The following is a 21,413-nucleotide window of genomic DNA, read 5'->3' as shown; positions in this document are numbered from 1 at the left end:
CTACTCCTGTAAAGAGTTACAGGCTCAGCGAATAACAGTAAGCACAAGGAAGAAGAAAATGCTCTTCTTGTGGTAATTGATTGTGGTAATATTGTACAACTTTTTTATACGATTGAACTATTGGATTGTATAATATGCGAATTATGTGCCAATATAACCGTTTTTAAAAAACAAAAGAGTTAGTCTTGGAAACCCACCAGAACAGTTCGATCCTGTCCTATAGAGTTGCTATGAATCAGAATTGCATCAAGGGCAGTGAGTTTGGTTTTAGGTTCATAATTAAATTTTTTAACATATTAAATCTTAGAGGGAATGAAAGCTTAGGAGGTTCCCCAAAAAAGAACCTCATAAAACTGCTGCTCCTAGTGTGAGATAAGATAAAATAATTATTTATAAACTATTAAGGGGGAAGAGGGGAACGGGGAAGAAGGGGGAGGGGAAAAATGGAAAACGAGCTGATTCCAGGAGCCCAAGTTGAAGGCAAATTTTGAAAATGACGAGGACAACGAATGTATAAGGGTGCTTTACTCAATTGATGTATGTATGGATTGTGATAAGAGTTGTATGAGCCCCAATAAAATGATTTATAAAATTTAAAAAAAACTGCTCCTCCTGAAAAATGAGGAGCTGATACCAAGGGCTCAAGTAGAAAGCAGGTGTTTTGAGAATGATGATGGCAACATATGTACGAATGTGCTGGACACAAATGATGTATGTACGGATTATGAAAAGAGTTGTATGAGTCCCTAATAAAATGATTTTTTTTAAAAACTGCTGCTCCTTGGTTGCATAGTTTGGGGAGAGGGAGTTCTATCCCCTCATTGGTAGAGTGCAAAGCAGATTACAGTACAGAAGCCACCACGGGGAGGGGCAGCTGAGCAGACACCTTGCTTCACAGGGTCCAAGCTGCTTGCCTTCCCCTGCCCTGTGCATCACCTATGCTGGGTGAGTTGGCAAAACCAAACTGCTCCCCAGACTGCATGGTCAAAGCAGCCACTGCACTGTCCCAAAAGACAGGCTCACTCTATGTCTGAGAAAGAGCTCCAAACCTCCTGTTTTGATAACCAGCCCATTCATTTGTTTCAGACTGAGTCCCAACCACTGAGTTACATTTATAACTGCAATAAAGCCAAAAATACATATGCTTAAAGAAATAATGTCACAGATTAATCAGAACTTCTCTGTTAAGTGCTAGGTCTAAACATGCTAATGGTATACGCTTTGATAAAGAATACATTGTTCCTGACAACTAATCCAATTAGCTTGTATACCACCTCTGATAAAATAATTTGTCTAATCAAAAATTAAGATAAGATTAGTCTGTCCTCACTACTAAGGAGCAGAGACCATATGAAATCCAATCCATATTTGGAAACCACTCCTTTCTCATTCATTGTTGGTAACTATGTGTCCAACGCAGCACAAGATACCAAAGACCAGCTCTCAGGTTCAGGTAGACAGTCCTGGCTTGCTCTCATGAGACCACAATCCAATGTAGAGTGCCATGTCATGGCGACTGCTGGTAATGATGCCAGACTCTGGCCGTGGCGGGCAGAAGAAGGTCGTTTTCCCTACCCTAGGGGTGGGAATGAATCAGAACCTAAATCATGGTGAAAATTAAGGAAGGCAGTACATGGCAATTACATGAGGCGAAGGTTAGCCTCTGGTGGCGCACAATCAGAATTCAAATTCAAGAGGGTCCATACTAGCAAAATAACACTTCCCTAACTGTGCCTGGCCAAGTGTGCACTCAATGCTTTTGGAAACCGTGCTTACTATCTATCATTCTCCCTGCAGAATCACGATGTACAGTAACATGTTTAGGTTCTCAGGGAATTCTCAAGTATAGAAACCTATTTTGTTTTTTTCACTCATTTCACATGAACATCCCCGCACCGTGAGGATGATCCTCTGAGAGATGCTGAAGAGAAAAGCAGAGAGTGGGACCGCCAGTGTCAAGAGGGGCCGGGTAAGCCTGCAGCCCCTCCTTATGCCTGAACAACTTGGAGGTTGACTCTGCTCCCGAAATTGATGACTTGTCCAGGCCTCATACTTGGGGTTTCCTTGGACATATGAACTAATTTACTAATTTAATTAATTAGTGTCCCTGATCCCGCCACTATAGTTTCCACCTCAGATTCTTCTATGCTGGAGGTCACTCCCTTCCAGTGACCCTTAGCCTCAAGGAGGGCTATAGCAAAATGGGTACACCCAAGGAAAAAGCTCTGGAAACTGTATACAAAGTACCCAACCGTTTACATTTTTATAGACATCATTGGTCTAATTTCTAGTAGGTAGCCAAACATGCTCACATAATGGTAACCTCCCATGAAATGGAAGTCGTTCAAATAAACTGACCTCTCCATTTTATCACTGTCAGCCTAGCTAAAAATATATCAGCTAGGAATGAAAACCCTGTGCTTAATTACATGTTAAAATTATGGCTACAATTAGTAGTGAATTTTAGCACTGCACTCCTCAGAGAAGCTGAAAACAGATTCTCAGGAGGAAAGAAGTTATTTCTGACCTTGAATTCCTGCTGCCAAGATTTATAACCTATGTCTCACCATGTTTGTCATTCCAAAAGCAAGAAATACATTTTCTTTTCCTCAGTTCAGAACAGAACTATTATCTGAATTTCCAATTGAAATTATCCAAAGAAATGTTTTAAAGAGTTTTAACAGGGAATCATTTTGTTTCCAGTCCAGATCAAGGAATAAAACTTCCAAGAAAAATTATATTGGAAAATAATTTTCTAAATAATCTCCAAAGGTAAAACCATTTTACAAAACTATCTCTGGACCCCTACAGTAATGCAATCAAGTTGTTCTTAAGTGTAAGTTCAAAGACGGCATCCAGAGCTGAAGGTTCAGCATGCATCAGTGTGTTTATAAGACGTATTACAAGAGAGAGAAGGCCTCATTGGAGCCAAACCCCAAAGGAAAGACTCTCCAGCTCGCTGAGGCCTCGGTCCTGGGATACTCTTAAAATGCTTGACTGCCTTGACAGAAAAACATTTACCTGACACTTAAGAAAGACAATCCAGGGAGGCTGGCAAGATGCAGTCAATTACTTAATATGGCCCTTCTAGCCATAATCCCTTTTGTGATGCATTAAAAATTCCAGCCTCGAAGCTTGTGGCTGTAATTCTATTTTGGAGGGATTTCACTGCTAAAAGATGAAAATGGGGTGTGGTCTAAGTGACCATCTTGCAACTCACCACCCTTTGTTTCTTGGAGGGTATGGTCTACGGAAAGACAAAAGCACACACCTCCATCAAAGCCTTCCTTCCGGCATCTCTGCTTCCTGTCTAAGCATGGGTAGAAGCAAGAAAGCATGCTTTATCTTTTGGGAATTTTTGGCTTTTTCTCTGGACTCTCTATTTAGCTAGCCTCTCCCTAACTCTCTGGTTCTTAAAACTTGAGTTGGGTTTATCACCGGACCTGATTTCACCAGCTTCCATGGCCTGTGAATGAGGAGGACCCTACAGACAGATGACTGAACTTCATATCTGGGACTTAACAGCACCCACAACCACATGAGCTCTGTCAGTGCTGTGAGCATTGCAATGCACTGCAGCACCCAGAGAGCTGGGAAAATACACTAAGCCAGTGGTTCTCAACCTTCTTAATGCCACGACCCTTTAATACAGTTCCTCATGTTGTGGTGACCCCCAATCATAAAATTATTTTCGTTGCTACTTCATCATTGTAATTTTGCTACTGTTATGAACTGGGAGACCCTTGTGAAAGGGTCATTCAAGCCCCAAAGGGGTTGGACCCACAGGTTGAGAACCACTGTACTAAAGGGAAGAGTGGTAACGAGGAAAATGTTTTCAAAAATGTATAACATCTTTGAAAAGTTAGACATCAGAACAACCAAGACGAGGACCTTAGCCATCCTTCAGGTCCAGAAATGAACTTACCCCTACAGCTCAATTTTAAGCTAAACAATAGCCAGGCCTATAAGGGGGAACAATAACGCTAGTGAGGTATGCCCACCTTAGACTAACCATTTGAGATCCATGGGGCAGCATTCACCAAAGTTCAATTTCAGTAGGATGAAGAAAGACGGATAAATAGAAACGTGAAACACAGGAAAGAATGGGATAAGTGATGGTACACTGGGCAGACTGCAATGAATGAGATAAAACAAAGTGTGCATGGATTGTTCAATGTAAAACCAATGATCTGCTCTGTAAACCTTCACCCAATTCACAATAAAAACTTGTTTTCAGTTGCTGCTGAGTCCAGGCAAACTAACAGAGACTCTAAAGGGAAGCTAAGACTGCCCTGTATGCTGTCCAAGACTATCATCATTACGGGAACAGACTGCCATGCTTCTCCCATGGAGTGGCTAGTAGTTCCCACCCACCCAACCTATGGGTAAGCATTTGACCACTATTTCCATAAAGAGCTACAGCCTCGGAAACTCACGGAGCAGTTCCACTCTCGTCCTACAGTCGCTGAGAGTCACAATCAACTCAATGGCAGTGAGTGAGTTGTTATTATTATCGCATTGTCTACGGCAGCCTAAGAGGAAATAGTGGGCCGGCAGAGGGTAGGGGTGGAACAGGAAAACATAGCAATCAAAAGAGCATGCTACTGAAGGAAAACTGGAGGTTGTAGGGGCGGGTGGGGGGGCTGCCTCACACCAGTACTTCTTTACTATATTGGAAACAGGCTCACTCCTAGATGCCATCCCAGAACTGCTCAATAGCCAGGGGCTAAGCCTCCCTCTGGAGTCTAGAAGCACACCCAGACTCCATTCAACCTTTAAGGCCATGCAAGAAACTGGAACACTGGTCTCCTCTCTCTCATATGTTCTCTGGTTGATCCGCAGCTCAGTACAGGAAGCCCCCTCCTCGGAGAGGCAAGTGTCTTAGGCCTAGAAACCTCCATCGCCAGAGGCACTGGGGCTAAAGCCTAAACAGCCTATTCCCCAGAGAAGGCAGATATCCAGTCACAAAGAAGCCCACTCCAATTCTAAACCAAAGAACCAAAGACGTGAGGCTCTAAGGTGCCATGAAGATGGCAAATGTCTAAGATAAAAACTGAACCTCTTTCTGAAGGGTAAATTCCCAACTGAGCTAAAGTTCTAAAGTCATGAATCCAAGACTATTAGTGTAGAGCTTCTCACAGGATGAGCAGCCAAGGTGTCAAGGGATTAGGTATCAAAGACTCAGAACAAAAAAATCATATCAATGTGAATGAGGGGGAGCGCAGAATGGAGAACCAAAGCCCATCTGTAGACAATTGGACATCCCCTTACAGAAGGATCACAAGGAAGAGATGAGCCAGTCTGGGTGCAGAATAGCACTGATAAAGCATACAACTTTCCTCTAGTTCTTTAATGCTTCCTCCCCGCACTACCATGACCCCGATTCTATATTACAAATCTGACTAAACCAGAGCATGTACACTGGTACAGATAAGAGCTGGAAACACAGGGAATCCAGGACAGATTAAACCCCCTCAGGGCCAATAAAGAGAACAGCAATACCAGGAGGGGAAGGGGAAAGTGGGGGGACAAAGGTGGAATGGATCACAATGATCTATATATAACCCCCTCTCAGGGGTCGGAAAACAGAAAAGTGGGTGAAGGGAGACATTGGTCAGTGTCAAGCATGAAAAAAAAATTATAAATTATCAAGAATTCATGAGGGAGGGAGGGTGGGAGAGGGGGGAAATGAGCTGCTACCAAGAGCTCAAGTAGAAAAAAAATGTTTTGAGAATGATGATGGCAACATATGAACAAATGTGCTTGACACAATAGATGTGTGTATGAATTGTGATAAGAGCTGTATGAGTCCCCAATAAAATGATCTAAAAAAAAAATAAATAGGAACTGGCTTACTGGGGATATGGAGGGAGGTTGGAGGGAAATGGAGTGCTAATAATGAATACAAGAAGGAAGAAAATGCTCTAAAACTGGTTGTAGTGATACTTATACAACTCTTTTTAACACGAATGAACTATGGAAGTACATGATATATAAATTCTATTCCACTAAAACTCTTTACAAAAGAAGAAAAAGGCAGCCAAGACAAAGGCAGCCTTCTGTTCTCAGATCATATAATCTAATCAAGTCTCCCAAGCAACAAGGTAGTGTGCCTGCCAGTGTTCATGAGCCATATATCACCTTATATGTACATCTTATAAATCCTTCAACAGGGGAGGCCTCATCTCGGCCGGGTCAGTTTATCACTATCTTCTACCATATAACACTGTTAAATCAACATATATTCCTACGAGAGTGATTAGTGAACCTTACTGGAAATCTAAGTCAAGTCCACTTAATGGTAAGTATATAGACCCCCACTGGTAGAATTGTGTTGCTAATTGGAAACTTTTGACCTAGTTTCTATCCAGTCCTTGATAACCCAGGCCATATGCTATAGACAACCAGGACTTTAGACTCTGTCTTTTCTGGGTACACAACATCCTTTATAGACAACACTAGAAAAATCCAAATTGGAAGCCCCACTACAGGAAATGGACTTCATCTTCAACTCATCTGTAGCAGATTTATGGAACTGAAATACTCCCTTTGGCTTAAGGCTGAAACACTGTAGTGAGGAGAAGGTGACTGCTACAATGGAAGTCTTTGGGCTTTGGTCCAAGTCTCCTGTTTTGAGGGGCCCAATAGATGGCAACTCAAGACTGGCATATATCTGCTATTTTCATACTCTCTTTGCTTTTTTGTGGCATGTGTTAATCCAGCAGGCATAGTTCTGTCTTTGTGAATGAGCACTATTCAGTTTTCTCTATCTTCAATTCTTATTGTTTATGTTAAGTAGTGTCCATCATTTCATAATTTAATCTGCACAAATCAACAATGCTTGTATTTGTTCCCACTTTTGAACATTTAAAGGCTGTATCAGTTTAAAAAACAAAACAAAAAGTGAAGGGTAAATACATGTGGAGTAAACCTCTGGTGAATTCACCCTGAACTCTGATCAGGGATGTGAACAGCCTTGCTATTATGCAGAGAGCATTATCGCAAATGCAGCTAGTTAAAATTTAACACCTTATCATTTGATCTCCCTTTTTACCTGTTTTAAAGTTTTGCTAATATTTAATATTTTCTGCTTTCTTTGCTATTGAAGTTTTTCTCTATTTTATTTTTGTTAGCTTTTTTGCTTCTTTGTTTTTTATTTTTATATATTTTTTTATATCTGAAATCCAGGATGGTTGAATCTACAGAGACAGTAGCTGATTAAGGGGGATAGCAGGGGAGGTTGGAGGAAAATGGGGAGCCAATAACAAGAAGTACAAAAAGAGAAGAAAATGTTCTAAAATTAATTTTCATAATGAATGTACAACTCTTCTTGATATGATTGAACTATTGAATTATATATGTGGATTATGTCCCGATAAAAATGATAGCAGGATGATTCAGGGGGACCTAACAACAACTAACACTATTAGATTTTGTTCCTTTTACACTTTCATGTGGCTACTAGAAACTTTTACATAACATAATCAGCTTGCATTGGTGGTTCGCACTGTATTTTTAGTGGATAGGACTAACCTAAGCAGCCAACAAAATAATACTACATAAGATATACTCCTGAATTCCTAGAAAAATTCTAAATGAGAAGGATAAACATCAGGAAAAGTAGTAAGCTGAAACAGTAAAGTTTATAAAGGATATCATCTTTCTCTGTGCCTGGGAGTGTACAAAGACCCCCCTCCTGGACGTGAACTCACTCTCCTGCCTACCTTTTATGAGCTCTGGTCGGTATATCTTCCGCAGCTGCTCCAGGAAGCTGTGATAAAACCCCTCGGCCTGTTCAGCAGGCATCGCCAGGTGGAAGTCTGGCTTGTTCCCCTTGAGGATGCACTGGAGGGTGAACTGGCTGACACAAAGCACCTCGTACTCCTTGTCCATCACACTCTTTGACCACTGCTTTCCGCTCTCATCTTCAAACACACGTAGGTTTAAAATCTTTCGAGCCCTGCAGTGAAAAGCAGCAATGAGAACCACCTAAATAAACATGAAACCCCCCCCAAAAAAAGCAATATGAACCCCACCACCACCACACTTGACACAACATGCGCAGTCAAAAACATCCAGCAAAATACGGAGAGAATGCTGACGCCATGGTTTAACAGAAAGCCTGAGTTTGGGCAAAGTACTTAACTACTTCATGCTTCATTTTTCTCGTCCGTAATAGAGGGGTAAAAATAATCCTATACCATAGGTTGATTTGGATTTGCTGGTACTGCAATAGTTGGCCCTGGGCAGTTAACCATCCAGCCAGCATTTAGAAATCACCAGCTGTTTCGTGGGCGAGAGGAGGCTTTGTCTCCTCCAATGAGTTCCAGTCTCAGAAAGGCACAGCGACAGTTGTGCCCTGTCCTATAGTGTCGCTGAGTGAGCCTTGGCCCAATGACAAGGACTGTTCTTTCCTTTCTGAGTTCTCCTCTTCTGGCAGTCCTTCCAATCACAGGACCTACTGGTGGGAATCAAAGGACAGGGAATGAACGCTCTGCTTGCTAGGAATGAATATTCGGTTTGCTAACGAAGTGGACCCTCTGCCTGCTAGTAATGAACATTGTTTGTGAATGAAGTAAGCATCCCACTAGCCAGGGAAATAAGCAATGGGTCTGGAAATGGCAAGCTTGGTTAATGTCTCAACGCTGGGGGTATCCCAAATATATAACGTGATATAAGACTCGGACATTCTGACACAGAATTGTAGCCTAAGATAAGGACGGACTTAGTAACAAACTAGAAAGGGGCTTCTGAACAGTACTGGCCCCTTCCCTTTGAAAAAGCCCGTGAAAAACAAGAAGCCATGCCCCGACACAATGTCCTTCTCTCCTCTCACCTTGTGAGGGGACCCACTTCACGCTCAAAATATAGCTAATCTAAGGTGTCCTCGCCTAACTCTGTGCTTTACTCTTTGCTGTGGTGTGCATGTGAGTATGTAAACTTGGCTTATCTCTGGCTCCTTACAAATCACATTGGTAGAACTTGCTAGTTCCCCTGTGAGCAACAACCAAGTAATATGCAGAATCTGCCATTCCCCTGCGGGACCGAAGGTCACATCTTGTGGAGCATCCAGGACAGAAAACTGTCGAGGTTTGTGTGGTTCCAGAGGTAAGCCATTGGCGAAATAAACCTCCCCGTTGCATGTCTTTATACTTTGTTTTGATCTGTGTTCTCTCACTTTATGTTTAGTTAACTTCTATTTCTTACACACACACACACACACACACACACACACACACAGTGCCCCTAGGTCGAAAGAAAAGGCAGCACTCCGTGTACTGTCAAAATAAAATAAAACATTGAATTAGATTGTTTATAAGTCCAAATATCCATGGTCCAAAAACCGTCAGTTAAGGCGCATCCCCAGGTCGAATCAGTTGCCTCTGTTGGCCCTCAGCACTCCTTGCTCAGGGGAGAGTGAATTCCGAGACATGTAGTAAGGACGAGGCAGGCTCCAGGAGTAACATCCAAAGCCCCCATACCAAACAAGCAGCACACTATCTAACCCACGACATGGGTCCCCTGAGAGCAGATGAGGGACTCTTGCCTTTCCAAATTTCTGCTGAAGCTGAAACTTCTCATCTTAAATTTTTCTTAGATTTTTTTTTCCTATTTGTTCATCTGTTTCTTTCTACGCATTACCCTACTAATCCTGTGAGTAGGGTACCCTACCAGTTACTAAGACCGCCAGCGAGAGAATCTCAGTTACTCTGGGAATTTTGTAATGGATTGCTGATTGTCTTTGGGGCGATTACTCTGGAGGGCTCTGCCAGAATCCTGCAAAGCTTTGTTTGAGGCACTGATGAGTTCATCTGAGGCAGAGCCAGGGGTTGGGCACCCTAGCTCCGGTAGAATTATTTCCTAGTGTTGTAGCCTTAAAGAAAATTCCCACTGAAAGTCTACAAATGTTGACTTTCACTAAAATCTTGAAGAATTTGCCTGTATCTGGGTATGGAGGATACTTAAGTCTAATTGTTTTTCTATAGCTCAAGGCATGGCCTTACATCCATCAACTACAAAGCATCTGAAAATCAATTATGAAAATCTGGGGGAAGACAAATACAAGTTAGGGGCTTGTGTGGCAGGTGTGGATGTTTATTTGCCTCCTCTAATTCGAAGGAAAATAAGTGAAGGGTCATAGGAGCTTTCTGGGCTGTACCAGCAGTTCCTGCCTGGGGCCAAAGGGGCAGCCCTCCCCAGAGAGAAGGGAAGCTGCCAGGGAGACAGGCCTAGGTACCTTCAAGGGTTGGTTTTTTAGTGTAGTCCCATCCCTGGGGCACAGGTACCTGACATTCATCCACCTCCTTCTTTTTGTGATATTAACAGAAATGAGGCCGAATACATCAGTGCCTAGACATGGCCCTTTGGGATGTCTGTTGAGCCCCTGGAAAACCTGGAATTATCTTAGTCTGAAGCAGGAAAAGTCCTTTCTATCAACTCAGAGATTCTGAGGTCTGGCCAATCAATAGATCTCTGGGTTAAAATACCATCTTGCAGTTAGGCTTGTTTTGTCAAAAGAAAGGCAAATGGAAAGAAGTGCCTTATGTACAGGCCTTCATGGACCTGAGAGCACAAAGGAAAATCAAATTTCCCCTAGCCAGTAAATCCCCCGAGAAACACCCCCTTTGAGGCACAGCACCAAAGCTGAACACCAAGCACCAAGCACTCCCCATCACCAAGGCTGTTTCTAGGCAGCAACTGTGGGATGGCCTTGGATGAGCACTTCACAGAGAGCTTCAAGTCAGTGCAGGTGCTCCAAGTCTGTCAGTAGCAGGGGCCAGAACCAAAGGAAAAAAGATATCCAAATGCTAGCAGGCACGGGCACCTAGCAAGCCCCTCCTCTGTTTTGTGTTTAACAGAAATGGCAACTCAAGGGAGCAGAGGAAAGGGCTATTGGAGGCTCACATGCAGACCTGTCTTACAGAACAAATGAAGGACATTCACATTAAACCTGTGACTATTTCAAATTAACTAAGGTGCTCTGGAGCAAAGACGAAAACCTGGCAGTTTTCAGAAACCGTATAGTAGAGATCATTCAAATATCTATCAAGATAGATCCAGAGACACTTGACGAGAAAGTTGCTTTGAGTAGCCATTTAATTAATTAGTCTCCTGGAGATACTGGAAGGAAACTCCAATGTCCAGCTATGGGAGCCCAAAGTAACCCACAGGAGCTCCTATCCGCAGCTACCTTCGTATAAAATAGCTGGGATATAGAGGAGCAAAAGAAAGAACACACGTGCGCATGCGTGCGTGCATGCACACACACACACACACAGAGTTACTGGAGCTGCTATTACAGCCCATGTGAACTCTAGAGCTGCACAGTGTGATGACTCAGCTCATCCCACATGAGCCTGACCGGTCTGCTGTGGTTGTGGGAAGCCTGGTCATGTCCATCGTGAATGAAGCCCCACTCCACATTTCCAGTGCAGGCCTCCAAGACACAGAACTTGTGAGTGCCCCAAGTGAGTCTTGGTGGCAACAGATCCTGTTGACTGATGAGGTCCAAGATGCCCGGCTCCTTTCAACACCACCACTGACATCAATCTCAAGGACCTGTGGGGATGTATGGACACTGCTGGTCAGTGTATCTGCATCTTGATGTACACAGGAGTTACTTATCCCGTACTAAAATCTTCTGGTGGCCTTCTGACACCCTCCTGCCTCCATGCTATTGGCACTAACAGGCCGCCAACCAGAGGTCCCTTACACACAGCTGCTCTGCATTTGGGAGGGCTCTTCTTTTCACATCAGTTGTTAGTTGTTTCTGAATCTCCAGGTGCTCTTTTAGAAAGAGATCTTTTTTTTAACTTAAATTAGGAACTAAGATGACCTTTACTCTTGAACCTACCATGCTATCAATTAATAAAGTCTCAGAGGGAGCAAATTTCCCACCAGACCTTCATGACATTGACCCTAAGGTTTGGGCAATGGAAAGCCTGCAAAAGCTGTCAATGTAGAGCCAGAAATCATTCAACTGAAGCCTGGGCAAGCTGCCCTAACAGACGGCGAAGGCCTTGCTCCCATTACATGCCACCAATTTAAGGAGGCAGACATGACTGTAGCAAAGCCATCTCTAAACAATATTCCCATCTTAGCAGCCCAAAAGCCAATTGGAAATGGAGGCCAGTACAGGCCCTGAGAGCAACCAATGAGACAGTGGCACTTCCCAAGATCGCGAGCTTCTGAGTAAAGAGCTTATGGTAAATCTTGCTCTGCTCTTTAGTTTAGTAGAGACAAGCTGCATGAATCCACACATTCCAGTTTCATTTTCTGAATTTGTTCTTACCCCTCCTAGAGCCCTTGCGTTTGATACTGCTACTAATAATAATTTTTGGCCTACGCCTGCCTATTTAACACCCGAGTAAATTTATGTCTCCCAGGCTTCAGCAGTTCCACATAAAAATGATGATTATGGAAAGATACCAGCCAATTCCTTTGCGCAGCATCAATCAGGCTGCTGCAAACAGGCCCTTGTTCAAACCAATTAGAGAGCACCTTCTGATGCCAAAAGTCATTCCCTCTTCCCGGCTGAACCCCTAGACAAAGCAGCCTGCCTTTTTCATATGGAGACCTCTCCTCCCGGTATGGGAAGTTCCCTGTGTTAATTAGCTGTCCAGTTTTGTCTCCTCAGGCAGTCATGACTCTAGTGGTGGATTGAAAATAAAGCCACAGTTAAAAGCTAACATTGGGCAATGTCATCTTTCAGCTTCCACAAAAGAGACCTGTTTGCTGTGTGATGATTCATTTTGGCCTAGCAGGTAGACAGTTAAAGAACAGGGACAGGAAGAGAGCAGTCTTGAAGGGTCACAGCGCCCCCTTTCAGCAAGAAGAAGTCAAATTGGTCTTTGCTCCGTTACCGGAAAGAAGGCAGTCTAGCTCTCTTCAGGAAGGAATGACAGAGACAGGACAGGGGTTTCTGCCTGCCAAGGAAAGGGTCACTGCATTCTCAGAAGGATAACTCTGTTTGCTAAGGAAATGGACCCTCTGCTCGCTCGGAATGGACATTGTTTGTTAAGAGAGTAAGCATTTTGCTGGCTAGATAAAAAAACAATGGGCCTGGAGACACCAAGCCTAGTAATGTTGAGGTCTGGCTAGGTGGGCACCCTAAGACGCTGACCCAATTTTATAGCCTGAGAAGACTCATGACATCCCAATACAGAATTGTAGCCTGAGATACATTAGAAATATGTAGAAGACCCAAGGATGAACTTAGTAGCTAATTAGAAAATGACTTCTGTGGAGCTTTGATCCTCCTCCTCTTTGAAAGTTCCCTTTAAAAACAAGAAGCATTCCCCGAGACAATGTCCTCCTCCTCTCTCACCTCATGACAGGGACCTGCTTCACTCTTAAGGTATATCACATCTCTGCTGAAGGTGTCCTTCTCACCTAGCAAGGGGAACCTGCTTCACCTCTTCTGAAGTGAACCTACGTTTAAATAAGTCTTTGGCTTAACAGTTTACTACGGTGTGCTTGTGAGTGTGTGAGCCCAGCTTATCCTTGACTCCGTACAATCACACAGGTAGAACTTGCTGGTTCCCCGGGACAAGCTGGAGTATCTGCAGGGCACGGCATTCCGCTCCGGGACTGAACGTCACAGGAACGGGTGACGATGGCAATCTGTTCAAGTGTGAGGATATCTCAAAGCATAGTTCAAATTCTAATTTTTTTAGAAAACAATTCATTCTGAGCACTGGAATAAAGGGAAGCCTATTTTTATATATCGTCTAGAAGTAATCCAAAATGAAAAATTCCGTAAATACCCTGCAAATACACAAAGAAATCCAAGCAAAGACACCTTGACAACTATGTCAAATGCTCTTTAACCTCATAGGCATTTGCTCTATATTTGTGAATAACAAAGGATAGACACCTGGAAAAGAAGTGACCCAGGTGAGGTATAGAGGGTCAGATGTGAGAAGCACAGGACAGGACCATCTACATGAAGGCTGGTATTCCTCCATTGGAGAGCCACCCTCTACCATGGTGTTGACGACAAAGACAGGTAACACTCCCAGTGGGCTTCCTGTGGGTCAACGTTCTAAAAGCTCTATAAACACGAATTCATGGGACCCTTACAAAATTCCCCTAAGTAGTGGGTTCATCCTACGTTGAGTCATCTCTCGTTTCCACCAAATGAAGAGCTAACTTCTTATATCAGGGCCACAATAAGACTCAGACCTGGTACTCAGTTTTTAACATTGCCATGTTACGAGGAGCCCAGAAGTCATATTAGGCTCTAAATTGAACTGCTAACTGAAAGGTCAGTGGTTCAAGCCCACCAGCTACTCCAAGAGAGAAAGATGAGACTTTCTGTTCCTGTAAGTATTTACAACCTCAGAAACTCTATGGAGCTCTAATATGTCATATATAGTGGCTATCATTCGGAGTCAATTTGAAGACAATGGGTTGGGGTTGGGACTGGTTGGGTTTGGTCATACCCCTCGATGCCCTCTTGGGTATCCAGGGGAGAAACATTTAAATTTAAACATCTGAGGTGGTACTGAATTGTCAATACTAGTCACCAATACCTTAGCAGGAATTATATCTGAGTCTAATTCTTACCATCATTCAAAAGAGACAATAGCAAAATAGAAAATGCTTATAAGAAGAGATAAAACTTGGTAGGCTATACCCAGGCTCTGGGTATAAAGGATTAAAATAAAACAATCTAAGTATCTGACATAAGCAGGTCAAGTGGAGGGGGATATCAAAGAAAGGATTAACTGTAAAGGAGGTCCCGTAAGGCAGCAGCAAAGTAAGCGCCCCCTAACTTAGTAAAAAGAGCATTGGCTTCAGGGTCAGATCATTTAGATTCTACTTGTTCTCAAGCTTTATACTACGTATCTGTACGTATGACTTTGGGCATGTAATTTAACCTCTCTGAGCATCAGGTAATATGTGTACAATGGAAAACCAGGTGCTTAAAAATGCATTAATAATGCCCAGATTATATTGCACACATTTAAAAACATGTGTAAGAAGAAGATAAGACTCCTTTTTGTACTAAAAGAGAAAGAGGCCTACTTCACAATGAAGCAGCAAGTCAGGGTAGCTGGGAAGTTATGCTTCTGCTCCATGGCTGACCAAGGGGGTGACCTAAGAGCCCTTTCCTTCTGACTCTAGAACATGAAGAGAACCATACTACATCCAGTAGAGCACTGATACAGGCACGAGACAGTGTGAAAATGTCCAGTGCGGCCACTCTGTATACCACGAATGTAACGATGATGTAGAAATATGTATCTTACATGTGCTCCAATTCTTTCTGAGTATCTTCCAGAGAAATGCCCAGCAACACACAAAGGCCTTGCCCAATGGCACTGATCTGCTGTCCTCCAACTAGAAACAAAGCAGAAAAACAAAAAACACAATCAAGCAGACACTATAAGCATTTTTTGTCCCAACAGTTGTATTGGCATATAATTCACATATCATGTAATTCAATAGTTCAATCACATCAAGAAGAGTTATACAATCATCACCAGAATCAGTTTTAGACATTTTCTTCATTCTTGTATTCATTGTGGCTAGCGGTCTCCCCAAGGAAGCATTCATCCAGTTACTGTCTTGATAGATTTGCCTATCCTGGATTTCATATGCAGAAACAGTTTTTTAAAATTAACAAAAAGTTCATGGGGGAGGAGGGAGCGGGGAGTGAGGGGGAGGGAAAAAAAAGAAAAAGAGCTGATTCCAGGAACCCAAGTGGAAGATGAATTTTGAGAATGACGAGGGCAACGAATGTATAAGGGTGCTTTACTCAATTGATATATATATGGATTGTGATAAGAGTTGTATGAGTCCCAATAAAATGATTTATTAAATTTTTTAAAAGATTTAAAAATTAACAAAAAGATGTCCAATTGCTTACAGACTAGCTTTGGGCCTGCACTCTGCACTCGCCCCTCATTCACATTATGATTTTTGGGAAGAAGACAGGCCAGTCAGGGTACAGTATAGCACCAATGAAACATACAACTTTCCTCTGGTTCTTTAATGCTGCCTCCCCCCACTATCATGACCCTAATTCTACCTTACAAATCTGGCCAGACCAGAGCATGTATGTACATGGGTACAGATAAGAGCTGGAAACACAGGGAATACAGGACATATAAACTCCTCAGGACCAATATTGAGAGCAGCCATACCAGGAGGGGAAGGGGAAAGTGGGGGGACAAAGGGGGAATCAATCACAATGACCCTCACAGGGGCGTGGACAACAGACAAGGGGGTAAAGGGAGACATCAGACATTGCAAGACGTGGAAAAAATAATAATTTATAAATTATCAAGGGTTCATGAAGGAGGGAGGGAGGGGGGGAGGAAAAAAAATGAGGAGTTGATACCAAGGGCTCAAGTAGAAAGAAAATGCTTTGAAAACAATGATGGCAGCAAATGTACAAATGTGCTGAGACAATGGATGTATGTATGGATTGTGATGAGTTGTACGAGCCCTCAATAAAATGATTTAAAAAGGGAAAAAATTAGCAAGAATAACAAGGCAAAACAGATAAAAAATAAAAACCACAGTAGAAAAGAAAACAGAAATATTCAAAACTAGAACAAGTTTAAATGGATCATGAGGAAGATCGAATGACAGGGTACTAAATTTTACCTAACTGCACACCCAACAATCTACTTCCCAGTGCATTCTGCATGATAGCAAGGCCACTCACATGCCTGGTCCATGGTCGGAGGGGATTCACGAAGGGCTTAGGGGATTAATTCACATGTATTACCCCTTCACTTGAAAAAAACAAACAAACAGCTTTAAGATGGGTCAGTAAGGAGAGCAAATGATAAGATATTTTAATCTAACTATGTATGTATGCCATAATCAACTTTACAATGCTGTCTGGTAACAAGGTTATCCACATCCTCAATTATAATTGGAGAGGACTCACATGTGTGGATTCTGCAAATGAATTTTGGGCTTGCACTATCATACAGAGCCTCCTACAAACCAGGTGTTCATAATTTAAGTAGTTCTGCTACTACTCCCTCCTTTGGATTTGGAGTTTACTATTTACAATCCTTGGATCACACAGGCTGGTGTTCTTCCATGTGGACTTAGTTGGTGCCTCCCTTTGATGATCGTTTGATTGAAGACAAGCCTTTAAGCCCCCAGATGCTAGTCTCTCTGGTAGCCGGGCACCACCTAATTCTTTACCACATTTTCCACAGCACCCATATTGTTAGAGATCTCTTCATGAGGTCAAGCATCAGGCAGAGCCATGTTATAAGAACTAACTCTTCATTAATTAGGGCTATAATTAAGTTCTAGCCCAAAATCTAGTATGTATCTATGGTTTATACATGTCTCTGGTTCACCTTAGAGACATCATTGCTATTTTATGTTAGAGAACGTTATGAATCATTACCCTGGGACTCGTTTCCACTGCTATCAACTCAATTATAACTCATAGGGCAGAAGAGAACTTCCCCATGGATCTCTGAGCCTGAAAATTTTCACAGGAGTGAAAAGCCTCACCCTTTCCCTGCAGAGCTGACTGGTGGTTTTGAACTGCTTACCGCCCAATAGGTAACCGCTAGGCATTGACGGTGTCATTAGTTTAGCCAATGATACAGAATGTAAAATACTGTTGAGAAAAGGAAATTAAATGAGTAGAGGCCAGCTATTAACCACAATACGTAAATTGTTGACTTGTATAGATTAAACTCTTAAGTGACTAGACACTATTTAAACAAACAACGAAGGTTGGTGGTAGAGTAAACCTTCCAATAATATTCATTCACAACAGCAGAGCCACATCTACAAGATTAATATACACCATAATGAAGCAAGGAGGGCATTCAAATAATAAGTATATAGTAGTCCTGGCCCTCCATTCATTGGACACACTCAAGGCAAAAGATTCTAACAAAGTCCAATGTTCACCAGTTCTATGCCTTTGGGCTAGCAGTCATCTGCTCCTTCTCACACTAGGGAGTTTCTGCCTTAACTCCAATGGCTATACAAGGAAGTTCACTTAGTGGGGTTTTCCAAATTGAGTCCTTCTGGTGAGGCCTGCAAAGGATGTTGTGTGCCTCGAAAGAACAGAGTCTATAGCACATGGACTGAGTCACCAAGGGCTACATGAAAACTAGGTCAAAGTATCCAATTAGGAACCAAGTACTAGGTATATTCTTCCCGTGTGTTCCACATAAGTATTTTTAGTATTTTTCCCAATGAGGTTGTTCCTCCCGAGCTACTTGTTCAGAGCAAATAGTTTTTTCTACAACACAAAAGGCAACTATACACATGGACATCTCCAGATGGAATACACAGACATCAAATTGACTACATCTATCCAAAGAGGTTATCTAGAAGTTCATATCAGCAGCTAAAACCAGACAAGGGGCCAACAGTGGAACAGACCATCAGTTGCTCATATTTAAGTTCAGGTTGAAGTTAAGAAAATGGAAACAAATCCACAAGAGCCAAAATATGACCTTGAGTATATCCCATCTAAAGTTTGAGAACATTTCAAAATCAGATTTGCTGCGTTGAACAATAGTGACAGGAGATCTGAAGAGCTGTGGGGTGATATCAAGAACATCACATATGAAGAAAGCAAAATGTCATTAAAAAGACAAGGGAAAAAAGGACAGATGAGACAGCAAAAGAGATTCTAAAGTTTGCTCTTAATCATAGAGTAGCTGAGACAAAATAAATAAATGATGAGGTAAAATAGCTGAACATAAATTTTCAAAAGGCAGCTGGAGAAGGTAAAAAATATATTATAGTAAAATGTACAATGACGTGAAGTTAGAAATCCAAATGGATGGACACAGCAGATCAGAAACTGAAAGAGCTCGAGATGAAATTCAAGCCTTGAGTTGCAATATTGAAAGATTCTATGGGTAAAACATTGAATGAGGCAGGAAGTATCAAAAGAAGATGGAAGAATACATGGAGTCACTATACCAAAAAGAACTGGTTAACATTCAACCATTTCAAAGGGTAACGCATGCGCAAGAACTAATAATCCTGAAGGAAGAAGTCCAAGCTGCACTGAAGGGATTAACCAAAAACATGGCTCCAGGTATTGATGAAATATCACTTGAAATGTTTCAACAAACTAATGAAGCACTGGAAGCACTCACTTGTCTATGCCAGAAAATTTGAAAATCAGCTACTTGGTCTAGTGACTGGAAGAGATTTATATCTGTACCCATTGCAAAGAAAGGTGTCCCAACAGAAAGCACAAATTATAAACAATAGCATTAATATCACATACAAGTAAAATTTTGCTGAAGACCATCCAACAAGAGTTGCAGCAGTACATTGACAGGGAGCTACCTTAGGTTCAGGCAGGATTCAAAAGAGGACATGGAACAATGGATATCAACGCTGAAATAAGATGGATTTTGTCTGAAAACAGAGAACAAAAGATGTTTACTTGTGTTTTCTTGGCTGTGCTAAGGTCTTCAACTGTGTGGACCATAACAAACTGTGGCTAGCCTTGAGAAGAATGGGGACTCCAAAACATGTCATTGTGCTCCTGCTGAGTGTGTACATGAATCAGTTGTGGGAACAGAACAAGGAAATGCCTCATGGTTTAAAACCAAGATAGGCGTGTATCCTCTCACCATACTTGTCCAATCTGTATGCTGAGCACATAATCATAGAAGCTGGATTATATCAAGAAGAATCTGGCATCAGGATTGGAGGGAGACTTATTTACAATTTATGATATGCAGATGACACAACCTTATTTGCTGAAAGGAAGGAAGGAGTTGAAATAGCTGCAGATGAAGACCAAAGATTATAGCCGTCCGTATGGATTACAATTCAATGTAAACAAAAGAGTTCACAACTGGACCAATGATTTAAAAAAATGAAGTTGGCAAGGATTTTGTCTTGCTTGGACCCACAATCAGTGCTCACGGAAGCAGCAGTCAAGAGATCAAACGATGCACTGCACTGAGTTAATCTGCTGCACAGACTCAGGTGTGCCTGACCCAAGCCATGGTATTTTCAAACACCTCCCATGTATGTGAAATTTGGGCAAGGAATATGGAAGTCAGAAGAAGAGCCAGCCCATGTATTTGAATGATGGTGGTGACAAAGTATACTGAAAGTACCATGAACTGCCAAAAGATCAAATAAATCTGTCTTGGAATGATTTAGCCAGAAGGATCCTTAGAAGCAAGAATAGACTTTGTCTCGTGTACTTTGGGCCTGTTGTCAGGAGAGACCAGTCCCTGGAAAAGGATACGTTTGGTAAAGCAGAGGAGCAGCAAAAAAAGAAGACACTCTGACAGAGTGGCTGCAGCGATGGATTCAGGCCCGAATAACTGTGAGACTGGAGTAGACCAGATGCCCCCAAGTGGTAAAATGGATAAAAATATATATATATGGTACACACACACAACGGAATACTATGCATCCCTAAAAAACAGCGGCGAAAGAATGAAATACTGCATGACATGGAAGGACCAGGAAATCATTATGGTGAGAAAAGTAAGTCAATCCCCAAAGGACAAGTATTGTATGAGTGTACTACTTGCTATAAGAAGAAACACCAACTTAACAAATCTTGGGAACCAATTCCAGAACGAAAGGAGAGGCTACTTACTGGCCACGTCACAAGATCCTTTTGCACAAGAGGAGACCTCACATTGTCTGGGTCCATGTGGGGGGAGGTCAGATGCTCACAGGCATCCTCCCTGAGGGCGATCTGTTGCCAGACTGCAGTGAGCCCCACTGCCTGCTGTTAAAGACAATGGATGCCTGCAGTCATCTACTTGGTGCCAGTGGGTGGGGTTTACACCCTACTGATAATGGTTCCTATGGAGATCCAGAGAATAGGTCGAAGTTAGGCTGCCATCCTAAACCTAGGATCCGCCCATCTTGTAACATGTATACCCCCAATCCCTCCTCTTCCTATGGCGTGTATGTCCCGAGACCACCCCCTCAGTGGGCCAGATCTTAGATACCTGGGTAGTCACAACGGATTCATTTCTATCCGACCTTCAGTGAACCACACCAGGATGATCACAGAAGCTGGTCTGGCAGACAGCAGGGCACAACACAGGGGCTACACCAGAAGGACTTAGCAATCAGGCCCCGCAGAATGAACTGAACCCTTCCTCGAAGCTTCCTGCACCCTTTGACTCAGGACTGGGGTGCTTGGATGGGAGAGGAATCAGAGAGTGGCCATCCCACGATTGTGGAAATGGCAGTCATTAGACCTTTGTGGGGAACCCCTGGCTCAGTAGGTGTCCAATGTCCAAAGGGACCCAGGACCACCATATATGTAGTATCTCAATGCCCATCCTGCAGGTGCATGACAGGTTAGGACCCACTGAGCAGGGATCTACACTCGGAAGAATTGGCCCAGGAAGGCGCCCACTGGCATCAGTCCCCATATTTAGGGTAAACTGAGCCCAATCGAATGAGAGATT

At 42.6% G+C, this 21,413-nt stretch overlaps 1 protein-coding gene across 1 annotated transcript in view; it reads right to left on the bottom strand.

Annotated features, from left to right (window-relative positions):
* DTD1 (D-aminoacyl-tRNA deacylase 1) overlaps positions 1–21,413 on the bottom strand; it is an 83,061-nt gene that overhangs the window by 57,651 nt on the left and 3,997 nt on the right. The window contains exons 2-3 of the mRNA XM_075527850.1: positions 15,255–15,345; positions 7,725–7,960 (exon numbers count right to left, since the gene is read on the bottom strand). Coding sequence (XP_075383965.1) covers positions 7,725–7,960; positions 15,255–15,345 — 327 coding nt within the window. The remainder of the gene's footprint in view (positions 1–7,724; positions 7,961–15,254; positions 15,346–21,413) is intronic.

The sequence above is a fragment of the Tenrec ecaudatus genome, chromosome 12 (genome assembly GCF_050624435.1).
Source record: "Tenrec ecaudatus isolate mTenEca1 chromosome 12, mTenEca1.hap1, whole genome shotgun sequence".
In the NCBI taxonomy this organism is placed as follows: Eukaryota; Metazoa; Chordata; class Mammalia; order Afrosoricida; family Tenrecidae; genus Tenrec; species Tenrec ecaudatus.
The sequence above is the reverse complement of the archived record's forward strand: the minus strand, read 5'-3'. Positions and strand labels throughout refer to the sequence as shown.